The following is a 25,542-nucleotide window of genomic DNA, read 5'->3' on the forward strand; positions in this document are numbered from 1 at the left end:
TTTGCAAATGAGTATTCTACTATTATGACTATTATAACCAAAATGGCTCCTAGCCTCATTCCTGATAGTCTTTTTACCCCTCTGAAACATCAGAAACTAAGCCTCCATCTGGTCTTCTGAACTCACATCAGAAGGCTCATTAAACTCTACTTACAGCATTTGAGTAATTTTCTAGTCCAAAGTTCCAAATTGTTCCACATTCCTCCCAGGAACCAGTGCCAAAGGCCTATAAACCAGATGGTGAGGCTAATCACAGCAGTAACCCCACTTCTTGGCAATAATTTTGTCTTAGTTGATTTTTCCTGTTGCTCTGATAAAATACCTGGACTTTTGTCCAGAGAGACAGAAAGGGTTTATTTTGCTCACTGTTTGAGGTACAGCCCATTGTGGTGGAGAAGATGTGGCAGCAGGCCCACGAGGATGCTGATTACATTGCATCAGCAGTAAATGCTCAAATTGCATTTCCTTTTCATTTAGCCCAAGACCCCACCCTATGGAATGCCACTCACAGTGGGAGGATCTTTTCACTTCAGTTAACCTAATGTAGGTAATCTCTCACAGAGGTCCTAAGAGGCCAACCTAGTCTAGATAATCCCTCAGAAGCACACTTGGAAGCTAGCCTCCTAGGTGATCCTAAATCTTGTTGACACTTGCAAAACTCATCATTTAAGTGAAAATTGTGTATATTTTTTTTCTGAGAGGTGGCGCTTTTTCCCTGAGAGAGAAACTAGCCTGCCTATGGTAGATTATTACAGGAGAGCCTTGCCTCAAAGCAGTCAAAGAACACTGATGAACATCTCAAGTCCCCAGCCATTCCTTCAGATCTGCCTTCGTTAGTCTTGTACACAGTAGCTTGATGCTTTCAACCTAAACAATATTTCATATTAGTTACTGGGATTGTTAGGGAAGACCTTCATGCTCTGATGTTAGATCCTTCAGGGTCTAACTTTTCAATATTTTAGTGAGGTTTCCAAGTCCGAAGGCTATAGAACCTGTTAAAATAAAAATAATGGGAGGTGAGGGAGCTCTTGCATTTGGAGATGCTAAGAAAGCACATGTTGACTCTGTCTTATTGACTAGATAAATGCTGTTACCAAGGTCATTTCCTGTTTAAAAGGATGGTCTCTTAGTATAGTAAGGGTCTACTTACTGTTGTTATAGCTCAGGCTTGGTCTAGTCAGTACACAGACAAAATTCCCTTTGGCTCAGGTTGTAGGACTCATTGTGGCCTATGATGAGGCAGCACATCAACCTAGGATGTGTGTGTTAGAACAAAGCTACTCACTTTTTGGACAGAGAATGAAAGAAAAAGAGGAAAACACTATGGTCCCACACTCTTGAGAGCACAGACCTACGACCTGAAAACATCACACTAGGTGATATGTCTTTTGAATTCTACCACCTCCCAATAGTGCCAACCCATAAGCAAGCCTTTAACACTCCATATTCACATTGTAGCAGAAGGGTTGAATACCTCTCCTGTGTACCTGCATGTACACTCCTGTACACTTGCCTCCTACCTTCTATTGTAATATAGTGCAACTAGAAGGCCTTGACTGGATTTCCCAGCCTATACAACTATGAGGAATAAACCTATGATCTTCATAGATTACCTAGTATTATAGCAGTCAGATAAGCCTATGATCTTTATAGATGATCTATGTTTGGTATTATAGCAGAATAGACTAACACATGTGGAGAATTCAGTCAGGCCTGTTTAGGACCCACCTGCTCAGCCTCCAATAGACTAAAGCACCATAAGTCTGTCTACATAGCCTCAATGTCCAGAATAAACAGAATGATGCTCTTTATAACAGTCTCCTTTTACTTAACTGTAAAATGCGGTAGGGGACAGGGACTATTTTCCTTGAGGGCTAAAAAAGAAACCAGGCAGAGATAATTAAATAAAAGTGTTCTAACATAGTGACTATTATAGTGAAATTAGAAGCGTCATGGTGTACTTTTGTGAGGCTTTGGTAGTCTGAGTTACTTTTGTATTCCTGTAACAAAATACTTGAGATAATCAAGAAACTTTCAGAGGGTCTCACGTACCTAAGGCTGACCTCAAACTTACAGTGTTGCCAAGAATATTCTTGAACTCCTGATCCTCCTGCCTCTACTTCTCAAGCACTGGAATTACAGGTATGCATCGTCAGGCCTACCTTAGAGGAAAAGGTTAATTTGGCCATTAAACCCATTGTTTTTGGGTTTGTGAGAAGCAGTACATCATGGTAGAAACACACGGGAAAGGAAGCTGCTCACTTCATGGAAGCCAGGAAGCAAAAAGAGTAAGGTGCTGCGGAGTCACAGACCCCCGGAGGGCATACAAGGATGTAAGACATCTTACTAGGTACTGCCTCTTTGTATGTGTCTGTGTTTACAAGTGTTTGCTTGCATGAATGTCTGGCACCATGTGTGTGCAGTAGCCATGAAGGTCAGGTGTTGGATCCCCTGGGACTAGAGTTACAGACAATTGTGGCCATGTGAGTGCTGGAAATAGAACCTGGGTCCTTTGGACGAGAAGTCATCTTAACTGCTTAGCCCCTAGGTACTACCCCTTAAAAGCATCTAATTCCCAATGGCACCAAGCTGAGGACTTTTTAAAGGCACTTACCCAAACCATAGAAACTCAACTTCTATATTTTTGGTTGTGAGCCTAGCCTTTAACGGCTGAGCCATCTCTCCAGTCCCAAAAAATGTGTAGCCCAGGTTGGCCTCGAACTCGTGATCCTCCTGCCTCCGCCTCCTTCAGCAAATCCTACTGGTTATGCAGGACACTTTGCTCAGCCTGGAAGGAGGGGACTGGACTTGCCTGGACTGAATCCACCAGGTTGAGCCCGGATCCCCAGGAGATGGGAATGGGGGGGGGGGTGGGGGAGGACAGGGGAACCCATGGCTGATATGTAAAATTAAAGCACAAATATCTATATGAAAAAAAAAAATATTTAATAAAAAAAAAAAAGAAAAAAAAATGCAACTCAACTTGTACCCTTCTTCCATGTCTTTGGGCAAGTTATGTGGCCTCCTGAGCCAGTTCACTCATCTATGGCCCAAGAACACTGGCTCCTAAAGGTCTCCTACTTATTAAGTGCTGGGGAAATGTTGGCTGCTGAGCTTACTGGCAGTTAATAATGAAAATGTCAGGTTCAGGGACGGAGAGATGGGGAGCAACAGATGTCACCTTGCTCTTGAGCAAGAGAGAACTTCCAGGATCATCTTTTCTTTAATTATCACTCAGAAACTGGAAGAAGTGATGGCCTGGGTGTTCTGGTCTGAGCCTGCACGCTAGCTCACCCATACAAACTGAGAGAGGGGGCAGGGGGCTGTTGTCTCTAAAAGCCGTTCAGTTATCACAAGCAAAAAGGATGCCCATGGCTGCTGTACTCGAGAGTATCTAAAGGATGGTGGAGGGATTGGAATGAAGAGGGAGGACTCGAGATGCGCAGGAATTAGAACTGACAAGACTTGTAAAGGTCGGGGAGAGCCGGGAATCAAAGACACTAGAGCTGGCTCTGTGGCTCCGTGGGTAAGGCACTTGCTGCCAAGCCAGACAACCTCAGTTTGATCCCCAGAACCCACATTGAAAGGAGATCAACTTCTGCAAGTTGTCCTTTGACCTCCCAACCATGTATATACACCAAAGCACCCGACTGAAAATGCACAGCCTTCACGTGACCATTAGCATGGCCAACCAGATAGGATCTAGAGTCATCCAGGACACAAACCAATTGAGCAAGTCTGAGGGAGTTTCTAGATTGGGTTGGGGTAGGAAGACCCACCCTGAATGAGGATGGTTCCGTTCCATGCACTGGGGGCCGAATGAAAAGGAGAGCATGAGCTGGGTACCAGAATTCGTCTCTACTTCCTGAATCAGGTGCAATGTGACAGGCTGTCTCGAGAGCCTGCTGACAGGCCTTTCCTGCCATAGTGGAATACTTCTTTAAGAGGTCACCATCAACACAAAATCTCACAAGATGACTGAAGACATCAACACGAAGCAACTGTTATTATCACCAGCTGCGGTCATTCAATGTTTTTTTTTTTTTTTCTTCCTTCGAGACAGGGTTTCTCTGTGTACCTTTGCGCCTTTCCTGGAACTCACTTGGTAGCCCAGGCTGGCCTCGAACTCACAGAGATCTGCCTGCCTCTGCCTCCCAAGTGCTAGGATTAAAGGCATGCGCCACCACCACCCGTTAATGTTTATAAACAAAGATGAAAACGTGGTGTCACATGGGTGCTCTTTGCTGTCACTGTGCAAAGCATTATTCAAAGCGGCCATGCTGACACCATGCTGCAGGTACTCTGCCTTGTATTTAGGATAAGGACAGGAGGTTGTGGAAAGTTGCTTTCTCTTTGAGCCCTATTCCCAGCATACCCGATGTCCTCCTCAACATACCCCACTATGCACTTAACTAGCATCTGATTACAACACCTCAGGTGCTTGGTGCTCTCCGTGAGAGAAGGGAATCTAAGGTTTCGCTGGGTGTAGAGGAGGTCCACGGTGAGTGGACACAAACTGGCACAGTAAGAGAAGAAAGGAAGCATTCACAAACCATATTTAATAGAACATTGTTCATGATACCTACTGGGCTAGAAACAGCTTGGTGTAAAGAAGTCCACTCTGAGTAAGGCAATTTCTTGACCCTTCTCTACACCCCAGTAGATGTTCCCAAAAACCTGTGGGACAGAAGAGGAAGAGGCCCATTTGCCCTGCTGCAGATGGAGACATGTCTCCTGGAAGGCTATTTTACAAGCCTGGCTCCTGGAACAGCAGCCTCCCCACTAGTCAAAGCTGTGCACGATGGCTCTGGAGTCTGATGTCTTAGGAGTTTCAGTCATGGGCACTTCAGAGGCTCTGCTGCTCTTGGCTCTATCCTTTAATGACAGCAATTGGTCTCAGTTTGATGGCCTTCTTGCTGATCCCAGCATCATGGCAGGTGTTCACAACGTCTGTCACATTCTTATAGGACTCTGGAGCCTACAGGGAAGGGATTGAACACTGTAAAATCCACCAACAGGAAATCTTTCAAAACACTAAGCTTTACTTGAAATTACAAGAAATACTCAGGGGATATTTTTGCCCATTAAGTTAGCTAAGGTTAAAAATATGAACAAACTCAATGCTGGTAAGGAGTGTGAGGTAAACAAGAGGTCCTACATTTTCTAACAATTTCTCCAGAACATATATTATTTGTAAAATTAAAAGCAGGAGCCAGTGAGATGGCTCAGACTGGTGAGCCAACTTCATCCCTGGAGCACACGTAAGTAGAAGAGAACCAGCTCTACTTCACTGTCTTCCGGCCCTCACACATGCCTCGCCACAGACACTCGTGCACACACACTACACACACTAACTAAAAAGAAAAGAAAAGCAGAGTGGTAAGCACACTTCAAGTGCACACCAATCTGCTGGAAGGAAATGCTCCAAACAGTCTAGTTATATGAAGAAAATTATTTCTCTATTTCAGCAGCTATTAAAGTTTCTAAATGAATGTGTATGAGAAACTTTCTCTTCACAAGAGATGTGTGTCTATCTAAACAACTGCAAGTGTGTGTGGCTGTGTACGTACACAAACCCCCTGCCCTACACACACCCACTGTCTCACAACCACTGCTACCCTCTCGCACCTGCCTGTCTCTATGCTTGCTGACACGGGGCAGACTGCCCAGACCCTGCCTGGGCTGGGTGCTCTTCTACCCCAGCTCCCATTTCCATTTCTGAACTGTTCTCAGTGGGGCCTCCGGGACCACCACGTCCAGTGACTCTCCAACAGAACCCCTCCTCTGTCCACCTTGCTGTGACTAATCCTGCATCTTCTTCCCTAGTGCAATTTTTGCCTCTAACCTTCCAAAGCAGGTGTTTTTTTTCTCTCTCTCTCAAACTGGGTCATGTGACTGGACCCAGAATGGAACAGGAGTCCCCTTGATATTCATAGATATTTCCACTCTTTCTTACCAGTTTTAAATCTTGTAGTCATGTTTAGACCGCCCACAAACTCTCAACTCAGTTATCAGCTAGCATGTGACTCATTCCCCAATATGATCTGGGAGACAGACATCTAGCTGCGACCCCCAGTACTCTCTTGCAATGATTCTGAATAAAGTCATTATCCAGTGAAGCCTCTTCACTCGCAAGCGCCTTCTTTCTGCACTACCAATGGCAGCCATGGCTCTGTATACCTCCACCACTCTGCAGCTTGGAGCCCCAAGATCACAACTCTTCTACAAGTGCACTTCAGGGCTCCTGCTCCTTCCTGCTCTCCATGGCACAATCTTTGTGCCAACCATACAGGCCCTACCATCCCTACTAGTGAACCACCCTAAATGACTTGCCTCTCTTTGTCTGTGCTGTATGAAGGAGAGTGCCTGCATTGTGCCACCCCTGCACAGCCAGGCGCTTCCACTGGAAACACACCACCACTGAGGTGCACTTCGGCCCTAGTTCCTCTCATCAAAGACACCAAGCTCGAGTCGGTAATCCACCTCATCTTTTCTACACCATCAGTTCCTCTCTTCTCTCAGCAGTCACACTAGTCAGATCAATGCATTCTTCACTCAAAATCCTCTACTGTCTTCCCATTTCACTCTGAGTAAAAGCAAAAGGCCCTCTGTAAAGCAAAGGCTAGGCTGGGGTGGGGGATACACAGCTCAAACAATCTGGTGCCTCTCCAGGTCTGATGTCATCTCCTTGCTTGTGCTTGCCCCAAGTTCTTCTGTACAGCTCGGGAGCTTTGCATGTACTGCTCTCATGCCACCTGGGTCCCTTCAGTCCCACACTCAAATAGCACCACATCCAAGCCGTCCCTGGTCACCCTACTTAAAACTGCACCCCTCCCAGTCATTCCTTACACCCTTTCCTTGATGGCATTTACAGCGTTATTAACACACTGTGATTTTCTTATCTGTTAAGTTCCACAGGAAGGGATACATTAGCTCTGTCCACTGTGTCTTCCTCGGCACCCGGAACAGATGTCTAATAAGTAGTTCCACAGGAAGGGAAAGCTACCAACAGGAAGCTGGGCCACCTCTGGCTGGCCGAATGCTGGTGGTTGTTTCCTTAGTGTTTCCGCACCCTCTAAAGCTTCGATTTTTAAGTGGTGGTGGTTACTTATTTATTTCAATGTGGAGGAGTATTCTGTACATTTTATGTCTGTCTGGTGCTTGCAGAAGCTAGAAAAGGGCAAAGTTAATTAAACTGGGGTTATGAATGGATCTGAGAAACCATATGGGTGCTGAGAATCGAACCTGAGTCCTCTGAAAGAGCAATAAGTGTTCTTCGCCCCTAAGCCAGGCCTTCAGCCCTCACCTTCCCACCAAATGTGTTACTCTTAAGAACAAGTATGAATTATCACAAAAGTAAGGCTTGATCAACTCAGTAACTCTACTTTAGATTTCTAATCATTAAAAGCTTCAAGAATGAATACACCTATCACAAATTAATTTATAGCAGCAAAAGAGGGAAGCTATATAAAATCCACTGTGCCCAGAAGCTACGACACATCTAGTAGCACTGACTAAAGAATGACACCAAGAACTTGGTAAGGAGCTGCATCTTTACAATAAAGTTCAACAACTTCAGCTTCAAAAGACAGCATCAGGACTGGGCGGCGGTGGCGCACATCTTTAACCCCAGCACTCAGGAGGCAGACACGGCGGATTTCTGTGAGTTCAAGGCCAGCCTGATCTCCAGAGCGAGATCCAGGACAGGCACCAAAACTACAGAGAAACCCTGTCTCAAAACAAACAAACAAAAACAAAACAAAACAACAAAAATCCCAAAACCCAGAAACAGCATCAGGGACACATCGTGGGAAAAAAAATAAGAAAAAAATGAAGGGAGGTGTTGGATAACTAGTCTCTTAAGTTCATGCAGATCATTTAAACCCAATTCTTCCTCTCTGGGAATTAAACAAAAACTGTCTCTCTAAATATGTCTCTCTCCTTTTTCAAATTTGCTCCTGAACTGAAATGTAGGTATACGACTGTGCACAATCAAGGTTAACAATGGGTCATCTTAACTACCTCTGGGCTGGAGAGAGAGCTCAGATAGTGGCTCACTGCCCTCAACAATGAGATCTGCTGCCTTTTCTGGCATGCAGGCGTGCAGACAGAATACTGCAAACTTAATAAATAAATAAAAATCTTAAAAACGATTTCTATTTATTACTTCTGAATTTTTACAGTTAAATTCTACTGTCTGTGTGTACACAAGCCATACTGCACACGAGGAAGTTGGAGACCACGGGAAGGAACAAGGCTTCTTTCTCCTTCAACCATAGAGGACCTGGGGGTTAAACTCAGGTCACAGCACTGAACCACCTTGCTGGTCCTCTTAACCTACTTCTAAACGTTATAATGTAGACAGAAGCTACAGGAATAGTAAAAGTCATTCTTACAGACTTAGCTTGCAAATTAGTCTCCAAACAAAGGACAATATAAGATCAAAATCAGATAAATCAAAATAGAAGACAGGAGTAATAGCTCACACCTGTAATCCCAGCCCTTAGGAGGCTGAGGGTTCAAGGCCAGAGTCAGCTAGAGTTGGCCACTCTGGGCTATAGTGCAACTGTCTCCATGAGCAGGAACAGTGTGTGGTGGGGAGGGACGAAGAGGAAGTGCAGGGTGGTGCAGAATGGGCATGATAAAAACATATTATACTCGTGAACAGATTCTCAAAACAAAATAAAAACCCCAAACATCCAAACTGAAGTTGTGGAAAACTTCCAAGTCATTTCTGTAAAGAAATACCCCCAAAAGCCCTGTCTCTGTCCACTGGCATAAATCTTAACAGCCTCCGGGTTAAATATTTATCAGGACTTCACTCACCTCTTCCATAACCAGCTTGGGCGAAGCAACACGGATTGCAATTCCCATATCTGCCAGTTTGTCTAAGACGTCTTGGAAATCTAAATTACGGCGAGACTTTGCTCGGGACAATGCACGACCCTAGAAGGAGAAAGGATCAGGGGACAGGAGTGAACTCAATTTATAAATTTTGAACTAAAACTTTGACACCAGTCATTATTTAAGCCCTTGGATTGTATGTCTTTTCCTTGATTATTTAAATTCTTACCATTATCACATCTTACTATGTAATCATTCATTTCCCCTTATTGTTAGCATGTGCACATGAGTACATATGTGTAAGAGCCATGGCAGGTGTGTGGGGCTAGAAGACAACTTTCAGAAGTGGGCTCTCCTTCACCTGGTTGAGGCTAGGCTCTTGTTTCTGCTACTGTGAATTCTGGTGTGGAGCTTCTGGGAAGCCTCTGCTCTCCGCCGCCCTTCTTGCTGTAGGAGTGCTGGGATGACAGATGGGAAGGCTCCGTGGAATGAGGGCCATTAGGCTTGCAGTAAGTACCTTTACCCACTGAACATCTCCCCTGCCTTACTTGTTCACTTGTGAGCTAAGCCTGCTATGCTGCTTACAATGCCCAGGCAGGCCTTGAACTTGCACTTCTCCTTTATGAGCCTCATGAGTAGCTAGGATTACAGGCACATATTACTGTACGAGGCTTGACTTTTCTTTTATCTTACACTAAAAAAAAAAAAAAAGTTTAAAACAAACAAACAAAAAACCGACCATCAGGACAGGTCATCGAGATGGTGAGGTGGGTAAAAGGTGCTTGCTGCCAAACCTGACGACCTGAGTTTAATTCCCAGAACCTATACCATGGAAGGAGAGACCCAACTGCCACAGCATTGTCCTGACTTCCACCCACATGCCATGTCACATCACACCGCTCCTGGCATACCCTCAGACACCAAAGAAAAATATAAAGTATGAAAAGTTTGAATGAAGCCACCTGGGCTAGGAAGATGGTTCCACAGATAAAGCGCTTGCCAGGCAAGCATAAAACCTGAGGTCGGCTCTCCAGGACCAGATAAAAGCTAGGATGGCTATATACACCTGTCAGATCAGCACCAGGGAGGCAGACAGGAGGATCCTAAAGGCTTGCTAGCCAGTCTAGCCACCAGTGAGCCCCAGGTTCAGTGAGAAACCCATCTCAAAGGTGGAAGAGTGATGGAGAAAGACAACCAATGTTAGATGCACACACACAAACACACACATCTCTGCTACTTAAACCTTATGTCATACACCTTTTATTAAGAAGCCTCATCACACTCTTTGATAAACTTCTACCTACAGCATTTTATATTTACAGATTTATCTTGTATGCTTCTAAGTACCACTGACTAGTACTTCAATATAAATGTTAACCAACCACCTCTTTCTATAAGTAAATTTTTCTGGAACACAGCAATGGCTCTTTCATAGCACTATGGCTCTTCTTGCCCTATAATGGCACACCTGAACGGTGGTAGAAGGTATAGCCCCAAAGCCTAAAACACCTAAAGTACCTGGTTCACTACAGACAGTTCACTGACAGATGGCTCAGAAGATGTGAGGTAATACACTGAAACAGACAGGCTCTGACTTGCAAAGAGTACATCTGCCCAAATCTGGAGTGGACTATCCAAGAGACAGGAACAGATTAAGCAAATGAGTAGGTATAGTGGGTCATTGAGAAAGGTCATGAGTTCAATGTGGTCCATCAGTTAGTTATCACTTACAAGCCAGCTGTAATAAACTCTCAGCTACTTGCTAAGTGTCCAGTTTAGATTTTCTGGACTTGCTGATGAGGATGGACTTGCTCCTGCAAAGTCCTTCCTGAGATTCTAGGTGACTTCAGTTAGCTCACTAAACAGTTATTCTGGGGAATCATTTGCAGAAGTAGTCATGACACACTCAAACCTCAATTTCACTAAACTTAATCAGGTGTTTTTTTTTTTTTTTTCTTTAACCTGTCAAAATGCCCAACAACAGTTAAAGTGAAGAGAAAATTTCTAAGGAAGTTTTCATCTCCTTACCGCTCCATGACAGGTTGTTCCAAAGGTCTCAGTCATGCCTTGTTCAGTGCCAGTCAGAACATAACTACATGTCCCCATGGTGCCACCAATAAGCACTGGTTGTCCAGTGAGCTGAGGGTAGGTACACAAAACCAAACAATAATTTTGGAAAGGTACATGCTTCCCCCCCCCAACCCCGGCACATGCTTTTTAATGTCTGAAATTCTTCTTGTGTTGTAGAATTTTCGAAGAAACTTAAACCTCTAAACTCAATGCTCTTACAACTACATAAGGAATTACTTCAGTTTTTGGCTTTTGGGGGAAAGGAAGAGAAGGATGATGTAAGGGTCTACAACAGATTGAACATAGTATAGAAAACTCTCAAATTGGAGGGAAGTATTGTTAGGATTTTTTATCCATGGTAAGGCATCTGCCATCCTCTCTGGACTTCTGTTCCCTCATCTGCAAAACCGTATAAGGTTAGGAAACACTGCAGTCTAACCTTTGTCCTGTCTTCCAAAAACTTTCAGGCCATAATTGAGCTCAGTAAACCTAATGAAGCACCAAAACAGTACTCGCTATGGGATGGACATAACTAGTACAGACTGGGAACCACTGCTCTTGTCACGGGTGACAAATTTTTTCTTCACACACTTGCTGCTTTCCTGCTAAACTGAGCCTATATCTAGAATTCTTTAGATCATGACCTCACTGCCAAACACAAATGCAGGGTTACATACCTGGTAGTCAACAGCGATGAGTGGGTGGTGAGGTGGGAAAGCGCGAGTGGACCCCTTCCTGTGCACCAACAGCGTCCGCTCCTTCCCATCTACCACGTGCTGCTCCACTTTGGCGATATTGTGAGAAACATCATAAATCACATGCAGGTCCAGGTCATCAGGGGTTGTGTTGAAGACTTTGGCAAAAGCCTAGGGGGAAAGCTTCCATTACAAGCGGCCAGCTCTAGCTCTTGAGAACATATTTATTGCTTTCAGCTAGTGAATTCCTGAAGTGAGGGTGTGTGTGTGGTGGTGGTGGTGGGGGGCTTCAGAATTCAAAAACAGCAGTCACTCATCTTCATGTCACTTCACGTCCAGAAACTGCCCTGGAGACCACTCTGCTTTCCACAAATTCTGCCTCAGGCAGAAAGGCCACTCTGGATCTTGCCTGCAGAGACACTTCTTCCCTAGCCTTCTCAACCACAGAGAACAGCATTTGCATTCTTGCTGCGCCTCAAGACAACTGGATCTCTTTTCTTATTTTCCAGGCTTGCCTGATACTCTCCTGGCCCAAGACACCAAAACTTTAAGACACTTCTCTAGTATCTAGAGTACAAATTTCTAAAACCAAACATGCTTAACTTCCTGATTGACTCAGGAGCTCAATTTTACTTTACCTGGCGGGTTAAGAAGGTCATAGATGAACGGTTAACCCAGGCATAGTTTCCAGCTGCAGCCATTCCCTTTAAATAGTCTTGCCCCTCTGGGGAAGCAATTCGAGCACAAGCCAACTGCCGGTCATTGACTATAATCTTGTCTCGCTTCATGGCCTTTTCCATAGCTACCAGTGCATCTGGAACAACAGAGCCTTAGGTCAACCCAGGGAGGTTTCTCTTAAACCATTCAGACTTATTGTAGGAAGACAGTGAACATTCAAATTAAAAACAAAACCCTAAGTGTGCTTCTAAGTTCATCTATTTGCTCAGTCAACATATATTTGGGGCTGAAAAGATGGGTCAGCAGTAAAGAGTACTGGCTGCTCTTGCAGAAGACCTGTGTTCAGTTCCCAGTACCCACAGGGTGGCTCACAACTCCAGTTTCAGGGGCTATGAACCGTCTTCTGGCCTCCACGGGCACTGTATGCACACTGTATACATACAGACAAGCAGACACATAGACACATATATAAATAATGCCGTTAAATGAATTTTTTATAAAAGATATTTATTGAGAACCTTCTGAATATGGTGACATAGGTTTGTGAGACATACAGACAGCACCTGCCTCTAGAAACCTGAAATGGGATATGTATAACTAATAGCAACCAACAACAGGCTATGCTGGTTGGCCAGAGAGTTCCACGCATTTGCCTGTCTCTGTCTCTCCAACACTGTAATTACAAGTGTGTACTACCACGCCTAGCATATTTTCTGTGTGTCTGAGGGATTGAACTTAGGTCATTAGGCTTACTTCACACTTTACTAACTGATCTCTTTCTTCAACCCCCTTCTTTTTCTCGATGGACGTGATCTTACCCATCAAAGTGTGAGGTCAAGTACCTATTTTAGAACGCGATCTACCAAATTCCCTAACCTCGCGAACACTACAGGCTCACTGAATGAGTCTCTACTTAAACTCCATAGTCCATGTACTATCAAGATGGCTAGCACTAAGCCCCGACAGTGAATATAGTGCTAAATAGAGCTAGCATTTCCAAGTGCTTCCTAAGTGCCAAGTACAAGTTAAATGCTTGTGTGTGTGTGTGTGTGTGTGTGTGTGTGTGTGTGTGTGTATATATATATATATATATATATATATATATATATATATATATATATATATTTTTTTTTTTTTTTTTTCAGATGAGAAAGTCCAACGAACTTATTAGTTTGTTTAGGGTCACAAGTGAAGCAAGACACAAGTTAAAAACCATACAATGTATTTTCATGGCTTAATTTACTCTCTTGTCTTGTTCCTCACAAAACATACATTTGGTTCCAAGTAAAAAATTAGGTCTAGAATATACCTGTGGCTACTTGGTGGCCCAAGCCTCTGCTTCCACTGTGGATCATCACACACACCTGTCCCTTATGGTCGATGCCCATTTTCTTAGCAGCATACTCATTGAAAATCTCATCTACAACCTGGATTTCTGCATAGTGGTTGCCTGCTCCCAGGGTCCCCAACTGTAAATGTAAGAATGTTTGGTTAAATGGTTTCTATTCTAGTTTAAAAAACAAACAAACAAACATATATTTAAAAAGCAAATAGGTGAAACCAAGCCAACAATAAAATAACCATACAGTATCTCAAGTAACAAAAAAAATTCTAAGCCTTAGAAATTCTTATTACTACATGTTCCAAAAATAATGTGGACTGCTCTGGAGGTCTAGAATACCATATGCTTTAAGTACTCATAAAAGCCAAAAGCCCAAAGCCATTAATGACTTACAGAAGTTTTAAGTATCACCAAGAAGGGTCAAATTCTAAAAAGAATGTTTGTTCTCAGGTAAGCCCCAGGCTGAAATGATTTATGATACATCATTTTTCATGTTAGGCATCAAAAACATTCACCAAATCAAAGAGAGCATTTTATTAGCACTGCTGCGCCTGTATGATGTGTGGGGGCATGTGTGCATAGCAGGTATGTAGAGGCCAGAGGACAGCCTTGGGAGTCAGATCTCTCCTTCCACCTTTATGGGAGTTCTGGAGATTGAACTTGGGCTGTGAGGCTTGTGCCTCCACCACCAAACCATCTCACTGTTCTATGGTCTTTTCAAAAAAAAAAAAAAAATTTTTTTTTTTTAAATCTAAATTTTGGTATGCTTTTAAGTCTCATAATCATATCCCATTTTTCTCCTATCCACTTGTAACAATCTTTTATGAATATCTACAAGCTCTGCATAACCTTTCAGGAAAATGATGCATAACCAAACAGATTCATGTTCTTTTTGATGTATTAAAAACAAACAAACAAAACCCAAGGCTATACTTTTTGTTAAGTAGAAGATACAGATTTCTTCCCTTGATAAAAGCTAAAGTAACATGTTGATCCTGCAAAGTGAGCTACCTGAGGAAGGCCTCTTTTTTTTGCCCTGGGTGAGACCTTATTGGGGTCAGCTTGCAGCATCCTTCCATACTCCTCACAGTGCTCCTTGTCTTCAGCCCAGGCGTAGCCTTCCCTCAGAGACCAGTCCACACCCATCTCCAATGCCTCCTCCAAGTCTCTGGGGGTGAGTAAGGAAAGACAGGTCATTTCATAGCAGAGGACAATCAAAAGATAGGAAGAAACACATCTCAAAGAGCACAGGAATATGTGACAATTACTATTTCCTGTGTACCAGCTTTGTTTAGAGCCTATGCTCTCTAGTTTTTTGTTTTGTTTGAGGAATGTAGTCACATAAACAATTACTATTTAAAATGGAGATAGTGTCATAAACATGGTTACAGAACATTTGACATTACATGGTCTTAATGTAAATGTACTTAATAAGGTTCTCATGTAGTTCAGGCTGGCCTTGAACTCACTATGTGGCCAAAGATGACCTTAACCTCAGAAACTCCTGTCTCTGTCTCCCAATGAGGACAGGGCATGTACCACCACGCTCAGTGTCCACGCACACTAGGTAAGCACTCTGCTGACCGAGTAAGGTCTATTATCAACCCCTCTGATGTATTTTTCAATTATTATTATTTTCTTTTATATTTCATTTGCTTCTCAGACTCTGAATTCTGTAAGGGGATAATTAAATAGCCAAAGAAAAGTTGTAATCTTAATCAGATATTACCATCTACCTCTACTTTATTATGTCTTTATTAATAATTTATGAAAAAAATCAGCCAAATAATGAAAGTATCTGAATTCCTTAAGTACCACAGGTTACATTTTAAGGTTTATTTTCACCAAAGCATTGTGTGGCTTTACTGCACCTGTGCTTTGAAGCTGAAGGGCACAAACATTAAATGCTTAGCAAGAGGATGTTCCACCATCACCCAAAAGGCAGGCTTCTCATACAGCAAGAAGGGATAATTTTGTTCCCCACTACCCTAGGTGACAATCCTTTACAAACACAATGAATTAGGACAAAATGTTACCTGAAATATTTGTAACGTGCTTCACTTCACAGTGGGGTGACATGGGTCACAGGAAAACAAAGAATAAGCATCTTCTAAACTAACTTTCCTTCAAGTATTTCTCTTTCATTTATTGTTTGGTGGAAGAGAGTGTGTGACAGATAACAGCTAAAAGCATTTCTGCACTAATGTATGCATGCAAACCTGAAGTTCATACACTGCAGACGTCAAAGAACACCTTTGACTAACTCTTGATAAGCACAGCATTTGGTCGAGGTGTGGTGGTGTGCACCTGCAGTCCTAGCACTGGGAGGCTGCGGTGGGGACCACCAGCGCAGGCCAGCCTGGTCCCACGGCAGGACTAAGAGCAGAGAAGAGCCTGCCCCTGCAAGGTGCAGGGTTTCACACGAGCAGTACGGCACTGTCAACAGGTCCCCAAGAGACAGGGACACTGGAGCCTTGTCCTGTTGCACTACTTAGCTAAACGAAGCACACCTGCAGTATCATCACTCAGAAAGAGGACTGGATGAGTGGGTTCACTGAGAGTACTGCGAACACTTCACTTACCAAGCTTAGTTTCCTGTTGCTTCCTTCCCTTAGTTTGCTTTCCTCTAGCAGTGATCACCATCTGGGTGAAGTCAGGCACAGGGCCTTATGCTTACAAAGTGCCATTTCTCTAAACATGTCCTACATCAAGGGCTGCTTTTCTTTATCTTCATTTTTATGTATATGGGACTTTGCCCAACACATGTCTGTGCACCATGAACATGAAGTACCCATAGAGGTCAGAACAAGGTGTCAGATGCCCTGGCACTGGAGTCACAGATGGCTGTGAGCTGCCATGTAGGTGCTGGGAATCGAACCCTGGGCCTCTAGGAGAACAACAAGTACTCTTAACTAAAGTCATCTTTCTGGCTGCATGCTTTTTTCTTCTTAAATTTTAGACACAGCATCTTATATGTTGCCCAGGATGGCTTTGAATTCCTGGGTTAAAATGATCCTACCATGACAGCCCCGAGAGGCTGGATTACAGGTGTACCTCACCAAGTCTAGCTCAAGGACTGTTCCTTGTCAGCTAATCTGCACTTCCTAAGAAGTGACAGTAAGTGTCTAAACTGGAAGCAAAGCTGACCCACGTGGTTTCCCTCTCCCTTTGCATTTACCAGAGTCCCGTGCTCTTACTTGGCGTTCATTGGGATGACACCTTTTGATCCTACCCCAACAGGAATGTGGTCAAACATAGCTTGGGCAAGTTGTTCCTTCACAGGCTGCACATCACTCTCATCTAAATTGGTTCTTAGCAAGCGGACACCACAGTTAATGTCAAATCCGACACCACCTACAATACACAGAAATTAAGTTAAATACTGGCAAAATAACCGGACCATCAGAGCATTACTTGAAGTTCCTTACTATTATTATGGAGTCAAAAGGATGCAAATTCTTTCAAAGACAAGCGTGTTTAATGTAGCTATCAAAGTGACTCTCTGCTGAGTCAACTCTGCCCACACTGAAATAATGCAAGTAACACATGCACTATGGTATTTCACCAACAGTGGGGAATATGGCAGACAGACAATAGCAGTAACGTGCCTCCATTTCTGTCCCACATCAGAGGTTGATGAACTCTGTTAGTCTTCCCAGTCAGCCTTTCCTGCTGCACATCTTATTTTTTTTCTAACGATTTCCAATGTTTTGCCTTTTGTGAATCTAAGTTGTACTTTCTCCAACTTTTAAAGCTATTCCAGGTTATGGAGAGATGGCTAAGTGGTTAAGATCAATGCCTGCTCTTCCAGAGGACCCAGTTTGATCGCCAACATCCACAAGGTAGGTCACAACTACTTCAGTCCCAAGTGTTATTCTGTGTCCTCTTCTGGCCTTCCCCAGGTACCGGGCACACCCATGGTGCAGACACATGTGCAGGCAAAATATCCATACACATTAAATAAATGAAATTAAAACAAAAGATTATTTCAGCCCCCACTTCCTAATTTGTGCATTTAAGGCTATAGCACACCTACATACAAAAATGGGATTACCAGTTGTGGTGATCTGAATAGGAATGGTCCCCATAGACTCATGTGTTTGAATGTTTGGCCCATAGGTAATGGTACTGTTAGGAGGTGTGGCCTTGTTGGAGGAGGTGTGTCACTGTGGAAGCAAACTTTCAATTCTTACATGCTCATGCTACACCCAGTGTGGCACACAGTCTCCTTCTGCTGTCTGTGGATCAAGATGTAGAACTCAGCTCCTCCTCCATGTACTTGCCTGCATGCTGCCATGCTTCTTGCCACGGTGATAATGGACTAAATCTCTGAAACTGTAAGCCAGCCCCAAGTAAATTGTTTTCCTTTATAAGAGTTGTTATGGTTATGGTGTCTCTTCACAGCAATAAAACCCTAACTAAGATACCAGTTAGTTGAAAATTTTTATATCTAAGTATTTCTGAAAACTATGCCTCCCAGCTTTATTGAGATGACTTACAAGGAACAACTTTTATATTAAGTATATGCATATACCATCAACCACTACAATTAAGCTAGTTAACATATCCATCACTCACACAATTACTCCTCTTTTCCCTGGGAAGAAAACTCAAGAGCTGATGTCTTAGAAGATTTCAAGCACATAGATTTCAAGTATGTTACTGTTTCCATACATCAAGTCTCTAGGACTGTAATTCATCTTAAACTACAATCTAAATCCTTTAACCAAAATCTCCCAAATCAGCACTCTCCATTTCCTTCTGTATGTGAGTGGGCTGTGGCATTTGTCCTCTCTGTCTAGATTATTTTGACCATGCTGTACCAGATGATCAGGATCTCCTTTCTTCAAGCTGAATAATATTCCACTCTCACTGCCTCTATCTTCTCATCTCTCAACCAACATTTGGGTTGTTTCCCTGGCGTGGCTATTGTGAGTCAATACTATATAACACACAAATGCTGATACCCTTTTTAAAATAATAATTTTGGTTCCTCTAGACAGACACTCAAAAATGGCATGGCTAAATCATATGAAACTTTATTTTTTAAGTTTTTAAAAAATGTATTCATTTTTATTTCATGTGCAATGGTGTTTTGCTTGTCTGTGTGAGGGTGTCAGATCCCCTGGAACTGTAGTTACAAATAGTTGTGAGCTGTCATGTGGGTGGCGGAAATTGAACCCAGGTCCTCTGGAAGAGCAGCAAGTGCTCTTAACCACGGAGCCATCTCTACAGCCCCTATTTTTTAATTTTTAAAAAAGAATTTCCATGGTCTGTTCTCTATAATGGTTTCATCAATCCAGTCTCACCAACATTGTGCATGTCCTTTCCTCAACATCATCCTTTTTTGTTTGTGGTATACACAGGTGTGCATCCACCCAGGAGTGCACATGTGGAAGCCAGTACCCAAAGGCCTCCATTGCTCTCTACCTTATTTTTTGAAACAGGGTCTCTCAATGAATCTGAAACTGTGTCAGAAAGACTAGCAGCCACTGACACCCCAGGATCTGTCTATCTCCTGGCACTGAGGTTACAGGTGTACACCACTATGCCTAGTTTTTATTAGGTGCTGAGGATCTGGGGCAAGTACCCATGCGCCCCTAACGTTCTCAATTTTTAATGTTTTTTTTTTGTTTTGTTTTCGTTTTTTTTTTTTTTTTAATCTCTTAAGGTAATGGCAAATGTCAGTCTGAATACTGATGATCTGAACAATCCAGCTAACAAATGTGATACTTGGTGTGTGTGTACATATTCTAGAATACACACTTCTTTCCTACTTAAATATAGAATGCTTCATGAATCTGCGTGTCATCCTGGTGCAGGGGCCATGCTAATTAATCTTCTCTGCATGCTTCAATTTTAGTCTGTGTGCTGCTGAAGCAAGCATGAAATGCACGTCTCCAGTGTACACGTTTACAACACGGATGACATGCTGAGCCATAAGCGGGATTCCAATGTCAAGGCACTGACATTGGTCAGGGAAGCATCTCTAATTGGGAGGCTCACATATCTGGATCTTTGCTTCCTCTTCCCTTCTATCTCAACATCCAGGGGTGCTCTTCCACCATCTCTTTACTTCTACTGTTTGAAACTGCCCAACCTTTCTTACAGTGAAGGCATGGTTCATTCACTCCTCCCAATAACGCTCAGTGGTGACAACATTAGACACATTTGCCTATGCAGTAACTGAGTCACCAGGAGAAATTTTGCCAGAGAAATGTTTCTTTTGTAACCAATGTCTGATATTGTCAGGCATCTTATAAAAGTCCCCAAAGTCTTCAGTAAGTGGTTTGATTAAAATTTTAATAGCCCAATCGTCCATAACTAGCTTTAATGTAGAAAAAAAGAAATCACTGACCATGGTGAGACTGAGAAATGCATACTAATCACTCTGTCTCAGAAAGGCCACACAATACAGAGAGAAGTCACACTGTAACAACAGCTTACCTGGGGAGACCACTGCTTCAGGGTCATTCATATCAAAGGCAGCCATGTTCCCTATGGCAAACCCATAGCCTGAGTGGACATCAGGAAGCCCAATAGACCGCTGGAAAAGAATGAGACATGAAGCACAGCTGTTCCACTCTGCACTTTGGCTGTCTGATGGCCCTGTCCTTGACTCTGAGTCTCTATTAGTGGACTATTTGTCATCTATGGACTCCTGTTCACAATGCTGAATACAGCCAAGGACATGTTTTCACAGAGTCTGCTGGAGATCACATACTAAGGACAGGTGTTATTACTTTTTAAAATTGTCTTAAGTCACTGGCAAACTGTAGTTGTGCCATGGTCTATAAAAGTCATGAGGAATTTCACAAATGAAATCTACCTGATAACATTAATACAGCACATTTCATACATTTGGGGCCAAGTGAAGGATGGTATGCCAGACAGAAAAGCCTTCATATGGTGAAGACTTGGGGACAACTAGAAATATGAGGTTATAAATACATAAGCCACATCATTTCATCACCACCACGCCACCCACAATGCACAGCATTGTTAACTAGCATTAAGAAGCCTCATAAAAGTCTGGTGAATGGACCCACTTCTCCACACTCTCCTCTGAAGGTGCAGCCTGAATGACAGGCTAGTGGAGGCTCACTGACACTGCCCAATTCCACCCTATCTCCTGTCCTTGGGCCAACACTGCTAGACCAGCTGGCGAGGTGGTCCTTTCTCACTCTCTTCACTCCCTCTTCACTTCTTCTCCAATCATCAAGAAAAGCCACCCCAAAGGTGTGCAAACGCGTAGATTAAGAGATGGAGGGGCCGTCCAGACTCAGTTAGTCCTTAAGTCTAATGGTCACTACTATAGTCAAAGGTCACAGTCTAAACGACTATTAGGTGGAGCCCTTCATTCACTCAACAAACTTTATACAATATCAATGATTAAGGTTCTGACTCTGACTCACATGAACAATCCCGGGCAGGGCTGCCACATTGCCAATCTGCTTCATGGCTGGCAGGAAGCCACCAACACCTGAAAAACAAACAAACAAACAAACAAACCCCCTCAGTCTTAGAAAAATGACACATTTAATTTCCAGCATTTCTTACATAAATGAAGGGCAGTGGTTATGGTTACAGAGTAGGGAAGGATGGTTGAAATCAAAGTGGGGAGGGAACTTTGAGAAGAAAGTACATTCACAGGAAGGACAATTAGACATGCTTGTCAGCGTTCTGTGGATATCACAAGAAGCTGGCTTGCAAATGTAGTAGGGATAGAAAATATTAACCATTAACCTTTATGTTGCCAGTATAAAATGTACTCTCGCAATAACTCACACTAGTTATTAAAAATATTAACAGCGGGCCTTGAGAGACTGCTCAGTGGTTACAAGCACTGGCTGCTTTTGCAGAGGATCCAGGTTTGAGTCTCAGCACCCACATGGCCGAACACAACCATCTCTAACCATCTGTAACTCCAGTTTTAGGGGATCAAACTAATCTACCCCAAATCAGCAGTGATATTAATCTAAGACAAAGAAGGCAACGGAGGAAGAGCTGAGAAACAGACCAATGGCTTGAGAGTCAGACCGATGGAGCGCTAGTCCACAAGTCCAGCTTCGTCAACTGCTAGCAGCTGCTTTTTTCTTTTCAATGTGTGCTTGTGTGTATGTGGAGGCCATAGGTCAACATCAGGTATCTTCCTTGATGTCTCTCCACATTATTTTAAATTTGTATCTACTCACCGTGTGTATGATGTGTGTGCATGCACAGGGAGGTCACAGGACAGCTCTGTGGAGCCAATTCTATTCCCTTACCTTTACTTGGTTCTAGGAACTGAAGCCAAGTGGTGAGGGCTGTGTAACAAGCTCTTTCCATTGGGTCATCTCTCTAGCCTTCCAACTGTTTTGAGACCAGGCCTCTCACTGAATCTGGACCTCAATTATTAGACTAACCAGCCAGCAAGCTCAGGAGATCTGCCTGTCTTCCTTCCCACAGAGGTACTCTAGCACCGGCTTCTCCTGGGTACTAGGGATCCCCCCTCATGTTGAGACAGCTGGCACTTTCCTTATTGAGCTGTATCACAGCCAACGCCTCGAGCAGTGCCATTTAATACAAGTGAACACATTCAAGTGAGGGAAGAAAGGAAAACTTTTTTGCTAATCTAAAAATGGAAAGGGGCTAAAAGATGCCTTCTATTTCATCACTTTAGAGGATCATTTTACAGCACTAAACTGCCCTGTAGTCGTGTGAGATAGGTATTAATCCTGATGTCCACTAAAGCTAGTATACCAGTCAAGAGTTGGCTTGGGTCCTATCGAAATGCTTCAAATCCTTAAGAATGTTTGGGTCTTCATGAAAGCCTACTACACCCAAGTTTACCAGGAAAATTGGGTAGGAATGGGTTAATTACCTTCATCCTTTAAAAACTCAGGAGTGCTAATAAAAGTAAAGCTTTGAAAAACTCCAGTTCCAGTCCTTCGCCTACCCATGGCCATCACTAATCACTCCCCAAGTCCACTCAAGATGAATCTTGTTTGCTAATTTTAAGCAATCTGTGTTAGATGGTAACATGGCACATCACTTCTATATACTTATCTAAGTATCACTTACAATGCGGCATTAATAAATGTATCCAAGAAGCACATGCACGCACGCACACACACACACACACACACACACACACACACACACACACACACAAGCGTACTGGTTTTAAAATCAGGCACTCAGATTTGAATTCTGTCTCTGTCACCATGAAGTTGTGACCAAGGCCAAATTAAAAGTTATTTAAGCTGGGGCTGGAGAGATGGCTCAGCAGTTAAGAGCACTGACTGCTCTTCCAGAGAACACAGGTTCAATTCCCAGCCCCCACGTGTCAGCTCCCAACTGTCTGTAACACCATGGATTCTGACATCCTTACAGATATACATGCAAGCAAAACACCAATGCACATAAAATAAAAATATGAAAAAAATCACTTTAGCTCACTGAATGTGCACGTCTACAAAAGACAGATAACATCTTCCTTTTTAGTTATTATTAACATGGCATAGAAAATCAATATAAAGTACCTAATGGAGTGCCTGACACATAATAAGTGCAGGACCAACAGTAGCACTGGCTGCTACTGTGTGAGGTTATGTGAGAACCAGCTCCAAATCCTGTACACAGCAGCATGTTAAACATATAACCACAAGGGGGCTGGAGAAGTGGCTCAGAGGTTAGAAGTACTCGTTGCTCTTCCAGAGGTCCTGAGTTCAATTTTCAGCAACCATATAGTGGCTCACAGCCATCTATAATGAGATCTGGTGTTCTCTTCTGGTGTGTAGGCATGTATGCCAGCAGAACACTGTATACATAATAAATAAATCTTTAAAAAACAAGACATGTGACCACAAATAAATAGGTGCTTGGATTCAAGTCTTGATCATTCCTTAAAAATATTTTACCCTGGTTAAGTTCTTCATTCAGGGCAGAGGAGGCTTTCCCATCCCATATGGAGTCTCTAGTGTACTTACCACCACCTCGACAGGCGTTCCTTAATTCCTCAAACATCAATTTCTCCAGAGCATCATTCACATAAAATACTCCTTCAACCTGATACAGAAGGAAGGCAAAGAAAACAAAAACTTCATGTAAACCCAAGTTCATCAAGCGCAGGTGCAGTGGGCAGAATTATGTACTACATGCAGTGTTTATATTGCATTACTCTGTATGTATCAAACTCTCACATACTTCTTAGAAGAGAGGAACTTTCAATCACAAACTGAAAGATTTTAGAGTGTTTCAGATCTGGGTTCAAATTAGGAATGTTCAACCAGTGAAATCTCAGCAACTATCTCCAAATCAGAAAAACTCAAAAATCTACAACACCTTTGGTTATGAACATTTAAGATAGGGACATTCAACCTGCTACTTCCGTGCTGACAAATTTCGTTGGAGGTATGCCTATTATGATTTTGCTATTTTGTAACTTACACATTATAAAAAAACACCACATGGTCCTAAATAATGTATAATCTTCATGTGTCAAATAAAAAATTAGCAAGCGAAATCTACTAACCAACTTATCCTTCTCCCGAAAAAAAATAAATAAATAAAGGGAAAATACCATTGTTTTATTGCTGCAGACTTTTTCTTTCCAGTATCTTGCCAAGTGATGTGGGGCTCAAAGACATTTAATAAGCTTTGCCTAGTGTCAAATTAAAGGAATGGCTAAAAGGAAATTTTGTGATTTTTGAGAGAGTCTTTCTTAAGTTGCTCTGGCTGGCCTCGTTTGTATCCTAGAGTGTCTGCTGACACAGTAGTATCCGCTAATAGGAACTCCCACCCTCAGCCTCCAGTGCTGCGATTACAGGCCTGAGCTACCAAGAAGGCCTAACAGAAACTTTTTACCAAGACAAAGGACGGCAAACTTTTATTGCATTTGCATGGCACTTAAGGGATTGAGTCACTTAGCACACTTTACAAGTGTTTTCTTCCTCTACTTTAACGGAAGCCAAAAGCACAAACGTCCATGGACACAGACAGGGCAGGCCCAGGGTTTTAGCCCCGTGGTCTCCTGCTCCCAAATTTTCTGGTTTGAAAACACATCATTCAGGCAGAGAAAAAGAAGGGGACGGGACGTGGAGTCAGGGCTGTATTCCCAGATGGGTAGAGACGAGTCCTAGGGGCCCTTCAGCGAAGAGCACAGTAGAGGCTGAATCTTGCCACTTGTCGCTATATTAAAAGCCGATTGAAGTCTGGGGAATCTCGCCTTAAACGTTGTCTAAGTGACTACCATAACTCAAGAGGAGCGGAGTTCCAGGCTAACAGTGGTTAACGTTATCTAAGTAACTACCATAACTCAAGAGGAGCGGAGTTCCAGGCTAACAGTGCCACCGTGGAGAAGACCACAGGTGTCTCGGAAGACGGTGCGTGGGGAAAACACGCGTGTGTGGACCTTCGCGCGGGGACAGGCGGCGCGAGCTGGGGAGGGAGCCGCGGCCCCTGCGGGGTCGGCCCGGCCGGCGCGGGGCGGAGGGAAGGCCGCGGCCCCGGCCCCCTCACCTGCATGTTGGGCACGAAGCCCTTCTTGATCCTCCAGCAGTTCTTATTGATCTTGTCCAAGAACTGCAGCTCGTCGTTGTAGTTGCGACTCATGGTGGCGGCAAAGGTGGCGGTAGCTCGCGACTCGGCCGGGAACGAGGAGCCGTCGCCTTGTCCACTGGCTCCGCTTGGCCGCCTCTGAGGACTCAGGGCGCAGGCGCGACCGGCTCCGCCGCAGGAGGGAGGAAGGCAAGCGCCGAGGCTCAAAACTCGTCGCGCAAATCGTGGTCCTCTCGTTATGACGTCTTCCATAAGCTAAAACTAAACCACATAGTTTTTAGTGAGATCTGGCTAAACTACACTTCTGGTAATTTTTTTAAGGTAAGGTCTCAGTATTTAGCCTTGCCGAGCCTGGAACTCACTATGACTCGC

At 43.4% G+C, this 25,542-nt stretch overlaps 2 protein-coding genes and 1 non-coding gene across 3 annotated transcripts; 1 reads left to right on the forward strand and 2 right to left on the reverse strand.

Moving 5' to 3' along the window:
- Positions 1 to 4,538: 4,538 nt before the first annotated feature.
- Positions 4,539 to 25,437, reverse strand: Rtcb (RNA 2',3'-cyclic phosphate and 5'-OH ligase). Its single transcript, XM_036170064.1, has 12 exons — positions 25,132 to 25,437; positions 23,601 to 23,679; positions 21,045 to 21,112; positions 20,077 to 20,176; positions 16,827 to 16,983; positions 14,641 to 14,797; positions 13,597 to 13,756; positions 12,248 to 12,423; positions 11,592 to 11,780; positions 10,873 to 10,983; positions 8,827 to 8,946; positions 4,539 to 4,978 (listed from the first exon to the last, which is right to left on the reverse strand). Exons 1-12 carry the CDS (start codon positions 25,420 to 25,422, stop codon positions 4,871 to 4,873), a joined length of 1,716 nt encoding a protein of 571 aa, XP_036025957.1. The 5' UTR covers positions 25,423 to 25,437; the 3' UTR covers positions 4,539 to 4,870.
- Positions 19,407 to 19,512, reverse strand: LOC118571289. The gene has a single exon (XR_004943327.1). It is a non-coding gene; the product is annotated as a U6 spliceosomal RNA (small nuclear RNA).
- LOC118571149 (ATP synthase subunit ATP5MPL, mitochondrial-like) lies at positions 22,402 to 22,583 on the forward strand. The gene is given in 2 exon segments (XM_036170065.1): positions 22,402 to 22,483; positions 22,486 to 22,583. Coding segments are annotated over 2 exon segments (180 nt in total).
- Positions 25,438 to 25,542: the final 105 nt, after the last annotated feature.

This window comes from Onychomys torridus, chromosome 20 (genome assembly GCF_903995425.1).
Source record: "Onychomys torridus chromosome 20, mOncTor1.1, whole genome shotgun sequence".
In the NCBI taxonomy this organism is placed as follows: domain Eukaryota; kingdom Metazoa; phylum Chordata; class Mammalia; order Rodentia; family Cricetidae; genus Onychomys; species Onychomys torridus.

Bases quoted from the DNA above. Each gene is read 5' to 3' on its own strand.
- Rtcb (XM_036170064.1), bottom strand. From the start codon at position 25,422: ATGGAAGACGTCATAACGAGAGGACCACGATTTGCGCGACGAGTTTTG. The intron at 23,680-25,131 runs GTGAGGGGGCCG...CTTCTGTATCAG, and splicing joins GCTTCGTGCCCAACATGCAG to GTTGAAGGAGTATTTTATGT. The intron at 11,781-12,247 runs GTAAAGTAAAAT...CTTTCCCCCTAG, and splicing joins TGACCTTCTTAACCCGCCAG to GCTTTTGCCAAAGTCTTCAA.